The sequence below is a fragment of the Macaca nemestrina genome, chromosome 3, assembly GCF_043159975.1.
Source record: "Macaca nemestrina isolate mMacNem1 chromosome 3, mMacNem.hap1, whole genome shotgun sequence".
In the NCBI taxonomy this organism is placed as follows: domain Eukaryota; kingdom Metazoa; phylum Chordata; class Mammalia; order Primates; family Cercopithecidae; genus Macaca; species Macaca nemestrina.
This window is the reverse complement of record NC_092127.1, coordinates 76930191-76942730: the sequence shown is the minus strand read 5'-3', so window position 1 is coordinate 76942730 and position 12540 is coordinate 76930191. Positions and strand designations below refer to the sequence as shown.

The 12540-nt window shown below is 37.1% G+C and overlaps 1 protein-coding gene across 4 annotated transcripts in view; it reads left to right on the top strand.

Moving 5' to 3' along the window:
• LOC105486236 (adaptor related protein complex 1 associated regulatory protein) overlaps positions 1-12540 on the top strand; it is a 46117-nt gene that overhangs the window by 22450 nt on the left and 11127 nt on the right. For all 4 annotated transcript variants that reach the window (XM_011748999.3, XM_011748998.2, XM_011748997.2 and 1 more), the window contains exons 2-4: positions 274-322; positions 1822-1848; positions 4573-4598. In XM_011748999.3, the coding sequence (XP_011747301.1) occupies positions 274-322; positions 1822-1848; positions 4573-4598 (102 nt within the window). The remainder of the gene's footprint in view (positions 1-273; positions 323-1821; positions 1849-4572; positions 4599-12540) is intronic.

The window sequence follows — 12540 nt, the reverse complement described above, 5'->3', positions numbered from 1 at the left end:
ACTGAATGTAGTAAATACAGTAAGTTAATTATTACAGTAAATATTAGTACCAATAGAAAGAAATATTAGTTGACTAAACAAAGCTATAATGAAGTTTAAAAATCTGGACTTTTTATATTCTTAGATAAATTTTGTTGTTCTTTTTTTATAAATATAACTATATGTTAGAGATTTGAAAGTTGCTCTTGAGGAAATAAATGCTTTTATGCTACTATATTAATTCAATCATAGAGTTAATTGTGTTTTTAAAAGTTATTCTGTTTTCCTTCCCAGATCCAAGTATTTTAGAACATGCTCAAGAGGTGAGCACTTAACAATAGAGGTAAGTAGTCGTTAATTTGATTGGATTAAAAGTGCCTGCAGAAAGGCAGAAGGGGCTTTTGGTTGTAAAGAGGGAAAGATCTGGACCCAAATTTAGAATGAACTGTTTATATTTCAATAGTATTCATGTTAGTGAAGATTGAAAGAGTTGGAGCAGTGGGGAAGGAATGAATAGGAAGAAGTTTGCAGAGGATTATGGTTCTGTTTTTCTAATAGCTTTTCCCCCCACCCTACATAAGTCAGGGAGAAGGTACTCTTCTGTCAGTAATAGTGGCTCACTAGGGCAGTTGGTATAATGAGAGATGGTTGGCCTACCCCAGCAGGGAAAGTCCAGAAACAAAGCAGGAAGTTGAGTTTCAGTAACTCCACAGCAGAATCACCGAGTCACTTTTTCTTTTAATGTAAAATATAATAATGGAAACTACCATTTATTCCTTACCTATTGTATAAACTAGCCACTCCACCATACAAATTAAGAATGTCATCACAACTCTGTTGTAAACCGGTGGTGGTCACCCTGTTTCGTGGATGAAAAATGAGAGGCTTAGACAGGTGGAGAAATTGGGCCATATTACACAACCTGTAAGTGGCAAAACCTAAATTCTAGTCCACACTGCCTGGCTCCAAAGCTTGAACACTACTTCATGACCTTCTGTATTAATAAGGAAACGTGTAAGGCAGGAATAAGATATTTAAAAATCACAAACCAATATAAAAATAAGATAAGGATAATAACTTTAACAGTTTTATTCTCTTTTTAGAGAGATTCCTTAATTTTCTAAACCTTTTGAATTCATTGTTTCCTCTCAATCTTTAAACCAAACAGTATTAACAATAAAACACCTTTTCTTTCAGGTGGTTACTTATCAAGTTATTTATATTTAAAATGCAGACATTTTAGTGATATAATAGTAATGACTTTCATTAGGTCACTGACATAATAGTATTAATCACATTATGATCAAACTGTTTACATTCCTATCTCTAGAAAGACATTGTATTTGGGGATAGTAACTACCATTTAGTAGATTTTCAGTAAATAACTATATGAATGAATAAATGAATAAATATAAACATGTTGGGAAATTCTTATTTGGGTATCTTTTAGTCCCCATTCCTTAAATAATTTTCCTTCTTATGACATTTGTTCTGAAGTCAAGTGAAGTGGAATATTCTGGTAGCATGGACTGAAAATACTTGTATGAAATACTCATTTCAGATGAAACTTTTAGTTCTGATTTATGTAGAAAATTGCTTAATTCTCTTGTTTGATTTTCATTCATAGAAAGTCATAAATTAAAATAGTATATGCTTGCCTTGGCCATTTTGTAGGACTGTTGAATATATCAAATGAAATGATGTATTAAAAAGGCATTTGAATTAAATATCTTACAAATATAAAGATATATTATTTTTAAGTGAAAAAAGTAACATAATTTCTTGTGAGATGTATACCTAAGACAAATATTCCTCCTAACATTTACTTTTTTCTCCTTTCAGTTTGAGAATCTAGTAGAAAGTGATGAAGTAAGTATTTCCATAATAGTACAAAACTTGTATTTTTCTCATTGATCATCTCATTAGTTCTAACAATTATGTTTACAATTTTTATTTTTGTTTTAGAATTTTTATTTTCTAGTTTTTATTTTTACTTTTTAGTTCTTTATTATTTCCTTGTTTTACTAATTTATATTAGAAAATAATTCCAAATACTAAGATACACTATACACACACATAGGTTTAAAGCATTATACAGAAACCCGAGGAACTTCAGAAAGTTTACTTCTAATATTTCTAACCTCTTGATTAGGTAGGTAAAATACTTCACAATCCAGAGTAGACCCATTGTTTTCTTGTTGTTGCTGTTGTTTTCTTTTTAAGAGACAAGATCTCGGTATGTTGCCCAGACTGGACTAAAACTCCTGGGCTTGAGCAGTCCTCCTGCTTCAGCTGAGTAGCTGGGACCATCGGTGTGTACCACTTCACCCAGCTTTGGAGTAGGCCCATTCTTTATAGTTTTCATAGATTCTGATGTCAGATTTTATACATATTTATTCTACAGTTTCTGACTTTAGCTATCATCTCTTTTATCAGTTATTCTTTATGTTAATTTTCTACATTTCATCTCATAAAACTCAACAAGTTTTAAGATGCTTCTCAAATACAGAAGTGTTAAAAATATGAAGGGAGTGCATTTTATAATCAGCAAAATGTGGTGTATATTTCAACATTTGATCTTAGTCAAAAGGCTAAGAAGCATTTCTTATGCATTGGTATAGTTAGAACTTTAGTTTGTATGCTAATTTGCAACTTCACTAAATTAATTGTGTACGTTTCTGCAAATTACTTAACCTCCCTGGGTCTACTTTCTACATCTTGAAAATTGGTTAGTCTAGAAGAACACTGCAAGTTGACACTTTGTCATTTTTGTTTTCTAGGGAAAGAAGAAAATGTGTTAATCTTTTCCTTTAAAAATGTATTATTTAGTCCAGCCTTTCTCGAGTATGTATAGAATACTAGTCTTAGAATGTAAGTTAGCATGTAAAAGGTTCTGAGATAAACTATTGTTAAACTGAATTACTTAAACTTGTTCAACTCAGCTATTCTCAAATTAATGTGGGTAAAAATCCTTTTTTAAAATAATAATACATATTTTTCATCTGATAGGACACATTTTGGAAACTATTTTAGCCGTTTGTTCTCCCAGTAAAATATCATTCCATTTCATAGAACTAACTTCTTTTCCTTTGCAAAGGTCGCTTTTGTTTTCATGTCCTTCTCTTTAAAAGTTTAAGCAAACACTGGACATGATATTTTTAAAGCATCTGACAAGTGTTAAAAGTAAGCGTTCTTTCAGCCTCCATTAGAATTCATCCCAGCATCATAACACTTTTCAAGAGAACTAGTGATTCCGTGTATTTTCCCAAGATGCTTTTTGTTTGGTTGGCTGAGGATTTTTTTGTTTACTTTTGTTTTTGCTAACCCCTCTTCTCCTCTCTCATTTACTTCATATTTTGTGTTTGGTTTAGTTGAATGTCATCCTGTTTTGTAGTGCTACTTTCTAAACTAATGTGGACCGTTTGGATTTTTATTCCTGCTATTATATTTTAACTTTCAGATATGAATAGTTTAAATGTGTAAGAAGTAGGCATAAACCTGAAAAAATCCTGAAAATAGTTATACTTTGCTTTGGAGGAAAAAACTACAGATAATTTCATAACCTTGTGAAAGAAAACAAAAAGTTGATTCTCATTATTGTAATTATGTTTGATTAAGTTGCTGTAAATGCTAAATTAGTGAATGCTGAAGCATTACTGCAGGGGAAATACAGGGTTAGGTTCCTGCAAGCCTCTGATCACAATGTGTTCATCAACCAATCAGTATATAGCCTCATTCGATGTATGTTTCTGTGTAAGATACCATATTAAACATATATTATTGATTCATTAACTTTGAACTCGCAGCCAGTAGCACAAACTCATGCTTGTATGAAGCTTACCTAACACATATATTTTCCCCATAATGCACATCATAGCTTTCTTGGCCTTTAGGAACACTAGAATACTTAGTATTACTGGAATACTTAGTATTCTACACTTGGAGGCCATTTTAAACAGAAATCACCAGCCAAAAAGCACAAAAATGCAAACAATGTGGCACTAAATAGACTGTAAAAAAGATACTTGTTTATAGCATGAGAGCTGAAACAAGAAAGCAGAGTGTCTGTTGCCCTGTTCTACTTCATCTGGGAATGTGCATTGCTGAGCAACTCAAAATTTTTACTGCTCCATGCCTGTCCTTGAATAACCTAGAAAGCTCAAAGAGTATTGATTTTGTGGTTACAAGTAAATTTTCCAAGTAGGCAAATTTGCAAATACAGAAACTACAAAAAAATGAGGATCAACTGTTAATATAAATGAGAACATAGAGAATATGTTGTCTAATACTATCCTGACTCCAGTTCATTTGGTATGTAACAAATATTTGTTTAAAAAAATTAAGAAATGTCCAGCAAATGATTTTATGTAATTAAGCTAGATAGTAAACTAAATTTTGCTATGGAGAAGTAGCAAACTTTTAAAACTTTTTGTTTGAAGTATTTTTAATAGTGAAATATATTTAATAGTGAAATGTATTTACTCTGATGAAAATGGGTAAGTTGAAAGTATTTAGACTGAATAAAAATTGTATTGATTACTTTAAATAGAATTTAGCTAATTTATTTTAATTGTTTAATTAATTTTTGTATAGGGGGAGAGCCCAGGAAGCAGTCATAGGTAAGGCTTTGTTAAAAAAAAAAAAAAAAACTTCTATGCGAACTGTAAGAAAACTCTCTTAAGAAGTCATGCTTTATCATTTGCTTGCTTTGAGACGTTAAACAGTTTACATTTCAGAACTTTTAGTTTTTTCTTTCTATAAGATTGAGACAAATATATCTCAAAAGGACTGTTTTGAATATTAAATAATTTAATGTAAGTGCCTAGATGCTTTCCTGTTGTACCTGTTATATGTTTTTTAGTTTTCTTAAAACCATTAGTATTGATAAGTACATTTCTTTTAAATTTTTTAACTTTATTACCCCTTTCCTTCTTTATGCATTCTAAAACTTGTTCTTCTAAATTTTTTCACATCTTTTAATAGTAACTAAAACCTTGTACTATAATTATTTAAGCAGCTTTTAAATATTTTATTAAAATTGCATGTATTACTTAAGTATCTTTAAGTCAAAAGAGCGTTCTTAATTTCAAGAGAATATTTTCATATACAGTGTTACATTATGAACATATAATCCTTACTTTTTTTAGTTTAGCAAACATTTATTAAGCAACTGTCATGTGCTAAGCACCGTGCTAGACACTGGGATTTTAAAAATCAGACATAGTCTCTCCATTAGAAGAAAGAACATCCTGGTCTGGGAGATAGATTCTCGAGATGACTAATTTCAATATGAGGTAGGGAAAGCAATTAAATAGTGATTATAGAACATTCTAGGGAACCGTAGAGAAGAGGCTGTTGGTACAAAACAGCTTCTTGACTGGAGAGATAAATCCAAGAAGACATTTTTAAGGGGATAACACCTGGTGTTGATTGTTGAAGGGTTGGTTAGTGCTAAGTATCCAGGCAGAGCAGGAGGACATTCCAGACAGAAGAAATTGCATAAGCAAAGTGAGAGAACTGATTGTAAAGGGGCATAAGAAAAGTATGTGAAGTGATGGAAATGTCACATATCTTGCTTCCAGTGGAAGTTACATGAGTGTATACAAGTATTAAAACTTTATGAACTGAACACTTAAAATCTGTATTTCATTTTATTTCAGTTATATTTCAAAGAAAAAATTTTAAAGCCCTAATATATAACTAGGGCTAGCAGAAGTTAGAGCTGGAGGGATGGAAGTAGGAGATGATACCTATAAATGGCTAGTTAACCATGATAGTTACCAAGATCACCTAACTGAGGTGGGGGTCTGGGGAGAGGTGGAGCATGGTGAGAGAGCAGTGATCTGAGGATTGACTAGGCGGACACTAGAAGAGGATTCTGAAGATGACCAAGAAGTAGTAGGCAAAAAGAAGAATCAGGAGAGCTTGGGAAGCCAAGGGAGGGGAGACAGACAGATGGGAATGGTTAACACTGTCCCATGAAACTGAGGTAGTAAGATAAGGACTTAAAATTGTCTACTGTATTTGGCAACATAGAATCCATTGATTACCTTTGCTAGAGTTATTGGAGTGATGGGAGCAGAGGTAGACTGCAGCGAGTTGACAAGTGAATGGGAGGTAAGGACATGAAGGCAAGAGAGGAACAGTAGTTGTAGTAAGAACAAGAGCTACACTACCTGGGGTTCAGATTCTAGCTTTGCCACATACTATAGGACTTACTTAGCCATACTCTTCATCTGTCTTCCTCTCACTTCCCTCATATGTATAATCCTTATAGCTACCTTGGAGGGTTGTTGTGAAGATTACAATTTGTTAATATATGTGAAACATTTAGAAGAGAGCCAGGCACATAGTAAGTGCTAGATGTGCTGACTATTGATATACATTTAATTTCAGGACTTGGCTGAAAGAAAGAGGGAGCAGTAGCTTGAGATAGATACAGGTCAAATGGAGGTTTTTTTCTTAGTTCCTCCCTCCCTCCCCCCCCCCTCCTTCATTTCCTCCTTTCCTTCCTTCCCATGGAAGAGAGGTGCAAACAGACAAAAGGAATAGGTTAAAGGTGAAAGAGAGGTACTAATTGATAGAACAAGGTCCCAGATAATTCTCTGGAGTGGGTCAGGAGAGATGGGCTCAATGGTGAATGAATCAAGAATGTAAATGTAGTAGGTGATTCTGAACAAGTTAACATTCCTCTTTAGAGGATGGTGAGGAGAATAGGAAGGATATATGTAAGTAAGTGGGGGTTGTCACAAAGTTGGGGTGATTCATGGTTGATACTCCTCATTTCTTAAAGTGGAGTGAAATTGCCTTTTAGGAGAAAAAAAGTATGAATAAGGAACTTGAGTATGAAGATTTTTAATTTGGTAGTATAGGATATGTGAAGGAGTTGCCACATGTATGTAAAAGGACTACTGCTGAGGGCCGAGTGCCAAATTGATGTCAGTTTTCTCTAGCAGCCTGAAACAGAAAGGGCTGATCATGGAAATGACCCAGGGTCAGAATGTGAGTAAACTGAGTGAATATGGAATAACGATAGGAGTGCAAGAAGGTGAGTATGTTGGTAAGAAAGTAGTTCAGATCTGCCTTGGTGTCCATCTTGGTTGTAAGTAAAGCAAGGCCAGAAGATGATTGGGATAGACAGACTGGAAGAAAAGGGAAGGATGAAGGGCCTGGGGAAGCCAGAGTGATTTAGGAGGATTAAGAAGAGTTCCAGAGGGGGCGGAGCAAGATGGCCGAATAGGAACAGCTCCAGTCTCCAACTCCCAGCGCGAGCGACACAGAAGACCGGTGATTTCTGCATTTTCAACTGAGGTACTGGGTTCATCTCACTGGGGAGTGCCGGACGATCGGTGCTGGTCAGCTGCTGCAGCCCGACCAGCGAGAGCTGAAGCAGGGCGAGGTATTGCCTCACCTGGGAAGCGCAAGGGGGAAGGGAATCCCTTTTCCTAGCCAGGGGAACGGAGACACACAACACCTGGAAAATCGGGTAACTCCCACCCCAATACTGCGCTTTAAGCAAACAGGCACACCAGGAGATCATATCCCACACCTGGCCAGGAGGGTCCCACACCCACGGAGCCTCCCTCATTGCTAGCACAGCAGTCTGTGATCTACCGGCAAGGCAGCAGCGAGGCTGGGGGAGGGGCGCCTGCCATTGCTGAGGCTTAAGTAGGTAAACAAAGCTGCTGGGAAGCTCGAACTGGGTGGAGCTCACAGCAGCTCAAGGAAACCTGCCTGTCTCTGTAGACTCCACCTCTGGGGACAGGGCAATAACAAACACAGCCGAAACCTCTGCAGACACAAACGACTCTGTCTGACAGCTTTGAAGAGAGCAGTGGATCTCCCAACACGGAGGTTGAGATCTGAGAAGGGACAGACTCCCTGCTCAAGTGGGTCCCTGACCCCTGAGTAGCCTAACTGGGAGACATCCCCCACTAGGGGCAGTCTGACACCCCACACCTCACAGGGTGGAGTACACCCCTGAGAGGAAGCTTCCAAAGCAAGAATCAGACAGGTACACTCGCTGTTCAGAAATATTCTATCTTCTGCAGCCTCTGCTGCTGATACCCAGGCAAACAGGGTCTGGAGTGGACCTCAAGCAATCTCCAACAGACCTACAGCTGAGGGTCCTGACTGTTAAAAGGAAAACTATCAAACAGGAAGGACACCTACACCAAAACCCCATCAGTACATCACCATCATCAAAGACCAGAGGCAGATAAAACCACAAAGATGGGGAAAAAGCAGGGCAGAAAAGCTGGAAATTCAAAAAATAAGAGCGCATCTCCCCCGGCAAAGGAGCGCAGCTCATCACCAGCAATGGATCAAAGCTGGACGGAGAATGACTTTGACGAGATGAGAGAAGAAGGCTTCAGTCCATCAAATTTCTCAGAGCTAAAGGAGGAATTACGTACCCAGCGCAAAGAAACTAAAAATCTTGAAAAAAAAGTGGAAGAATTGATGGCTAGAGTAATTAATGCAGAGAAGGTCCTAAACGAAATGAAAGAGATGAAAACCATGACACGAGAAATACGTGACAAATGCACAAGCTTCAGTAACCGACTCGATCAACTGGAAGAAAGAGTATCTGCGATTGAGGATCAAATGAATGAAATGAAGCGAGAAGAGAAACCAAAAGAACAAAGAAGAAAAAGAAATGAACAAAGCCTGCAAGAAGTATGGGATTATGTAAAAAGACCAAATCTACGTCTGATTGGGGTGCCTAAAAGTGAGGGGGAAAATGGAACCAAGTTGGAAAACACTCTTCAGGATATCATCCAGGAGAACTTCCCCAACCTAGTAGGGCAGGCCAACATTCAAATCCAGGAAATACAGAGAACGCCACAAAGATACTCCTCGAGAAGAGCAACTCCAAGACACATAATTGCCAGATTCAGCAAAGTTGAAATGAAGGAAAAAATCTTAAGGGCAGCCAGAGAGAAAGGTCGGGTTACCCACAAAGGGAAGCCCATCAGACTAACAGCAGATCTCTCGGCAGAAACTCTCCAAGCCAGAAGAGAGTGGGGGCCAATATTCAACATTCTGAAAGAAAAGAATTTTAAACCCAGAATTTCATATCCAGCCAAACTAAGTTTCATAAGTGAAGGAGAAATAAAATCCTTTACAGATAAGCAAATGCTTAGAGATATTGTCACCACTAGGCCTGCCTTACAAGAGACCCTGAAGGAAGCACTAAACATGGAAAGGAACAAACGGTACCAGCCACTGCAAAAACATGCCAAAATGTAAAGACCATTGAGGCTAGGAAGAAACTGCATCAACTAACGAGCAAAATAACCAGTTAATATCATAATGGCAGGATCAAGTTCACACATAACAATCTTAACCTTAAATGTAAATGGACTAAATGCTCCAATTAAAAGACTCAGACTGGCAAACTGGATAAAGAGTCAAGACCCATCAGTCTGCTGTATTCAGGAGACCAATCACACCTAGAGACATACATAGGCTCAAAATAAAGGGATGGAGGAAGATTTACCAAGCAAATGGAGAACAAAAAAAAGCGGGGGTTGCAATACTAGTCTCTGATAAAACAGACTTTAAACCATCAAAGATCAAAAGAGACAAAGAAGGCCATTACATAATGGTAAAGGGATCAATTCAACAGGAAGAGCTAACTATCCTAAATATATATGCACCCAATACAGGAGCACCCAGATTCATAAAGCAAGTCTTTAGAGACTTACAAAGAGACTTAGACTCCCATACAATAATAATGGGAGACTTCAACACTCCACTGTCAACATTAGACAGATCAACGAGACAGAAAGTTAACAAGGATATCCAAGAATTGAACTCATCTCTGCAGCAAGCAGACCTAATAGACATCTATAGAACTCTCCACCCCAAATCAACAGAATATACATTCTTCTCAGCACCACATCGTACTTACTCCAAAATTGACCACGTAATTGGAAGTAAAGCACTCCTCAGCAAATGTACAAGAACAGAAATTATAACAAACTGTCTCTCAGACCACAGTGCAATCAAACTAGAACTCAGGACTAAGAAACTCAATCAAAACCGCTCAACTACATGGAAACTGAACAACCTGCTCCTGAATGACTACTGGGTACATAACGAAATGAAGGCAGAAATAAAGATGTTCTTTGAAACCAATGAGAACAAAGATACAACATACCAGAATCTCTGGGACACATTTAAAGCAGTGTGTAGAGGGAAATTTATAGCACTAAATGCCCACAAGAGAAAGCAGGAAAGATCTAAAATTGACACTCTAACATCGCAATTAAAAGAACTAGAGAAGCAAGAGCAAACACATTTGAAAGCTAGCAGAAGGCTAGAAATAACTAAGATCAGAGCAGAACTGAAGGAGATAGAGACACAAAAAACTCTCCAAAAAATCAATGAATCCAGGAGTTGGTTTTTTGAAAAGATCAACAAAATTGACAGACCGCTAGCAAGACTAATAAAGAAGAAAAGAGAGAAGAATCAAATAGACGCAATAAAAAATGATAAAGGGGATATCACCACCGACCCCACAGAAATACAAACTACCATCAGAGAATACTATAAACACCTCTATGCAAATAAACTGGAAAATCTAGAAGAAATGGATAATTTCCTGGACACTTACACTCTTCCAAGACTAAACCAGGAAGAAGTTGAATCCCTGAATAGACCAATAGCAGGCTCTGAAATTGAGGCAATAATTAATAGCCTACCAACTAAAAAAAGTCCAGGACCAGATGGATTCACAGCTGAATTCTACCAGAGGTACAAGGAGGAGTTGGTACCATTCCTTCTGAAACTATTCCAATCAATAGAAAAAGAGGGAATCCTCCCTAACTCATTTTATGAGGCCAACATCATCCTGATACCAAAGCCTGGCAGAGACACAACAAAAAAAGAGAATTTTAGACCAATATCCCTGATGAACATCGATGCAAAAATCCTCAATAAAATACTGGTAAACCGGATTCAGCAACACATCAAAAAGCTTATCCACCATGATCAAGTGGGCTTCATCCCGGGGATGCAAGGCTGGTTCAACATTCGCAAATCAATAAACATAATCCAGCATATAAACAGAACCAAAGACAAGAACCACATGATTATCTCAATAGATGCAGAAAAGGCTTTTGACAAAATTCAACAGCCCTTCATGCTAAAAACGCTCAATAAATTCGGTATTGATGGAACGTACCTCAAAATAATAAGAGCTATTTATGACAAACCCACAGCCAATATCATACTGAATGGGCAAAAACTGGAAAAATTCCCTTTGAAAACTGGCACAAGACAGGGATGCCCTCTCTCACCACTCCTATTCAACATAGTGTTGGAAGTTCTGGCTAGGGCAATTAGGCAAGAGAAAGAAATCAAGGATATTCAGTTAGGAAAAGAAGAAGTCAAACTGTCCCTGTTTGCAGATGACATGATTGTATATTTAGAAAACCCCATTGTCTCAGCCCAAAATCTCCTTAAGCTGATAAGCAACTTCAGCAAAGTCTCAGGATACAAAATTAATGTGCAAAAATCACAAGCATTCTTATACACCAGTAACAGACAAACAGAGAGCCAAATCAGGAATGAACTTCCATTCACAATTGCTTCAAAGAGAATAAAATACCTAGGAATCCAACTTACAAGGGATATAAAGGACCTCTTCAAGGAGAACTACAAACCACTGCTCAGTGAAATCAAAGAGGACACAAACAAATGGAAGAACATACCATGCTCATGGATAGGAAGAATCAATATCGTGAAAATGGCCATACTGCCCAAGGTAATTTATAGATTCAATGCCATCCCCATCAAGCTACCAATGAGTTTCTTCACAGAATTGGAAAAAACTGCTTTAAAGTTCATATGGAACCAAAAAAGAGCCCGCATCTCCAAGACAATCCTAAGTCAAAAGAACAAAGCTGGAGGCATCACGCTACCTGACTTCAAACTATACTACAAGGCTACAGTAACCAAAACAGCATGGTACTGGTACCAAAACAGAGATATAGACCAATGGAACAGAACAGAGTCCTCAGAAATAATACCACACATCTACAGCCATCTGATCTTTGACAAACCTGAGAGAAACAAGAAATGGGGAAAGGATTCCCTATTTAATAAATGGTGCTGGGAAAATTGGCTAGCCATAAGTAGAAAGCTGAAACTGGATCCTTTCCTTACTCCTTATACGAAAATTAATTCAAGATGGATTAGAGACTTAAATGTTAGACCTAATACCATAAAAATCCTAGAGGAAAACCTAGGTAGTACCATTCAGGACATAGGCATGGGCAAAGACTTCATGTCTAAAACACCAAAAGCAACGGCAGCAAAATCCAAAATTGACAAATGGGATCTCATTAAACTAAAGAGCTTCTGCACAGCAAAAGAAACTACTATCAGAGTGAACAGGCAACCTACAGAATGGGAGAAAATTTTTGCAATCTACTCATCTGACAAAGGGCTAATATCCAGAACCTACAAAGAACTCAAACAAATTTACAAGAAAAAAACAAACAACCCCATCAAAAAGTGGGCAAAGGATATGAACAGACATTTCTCAAAAGAAGA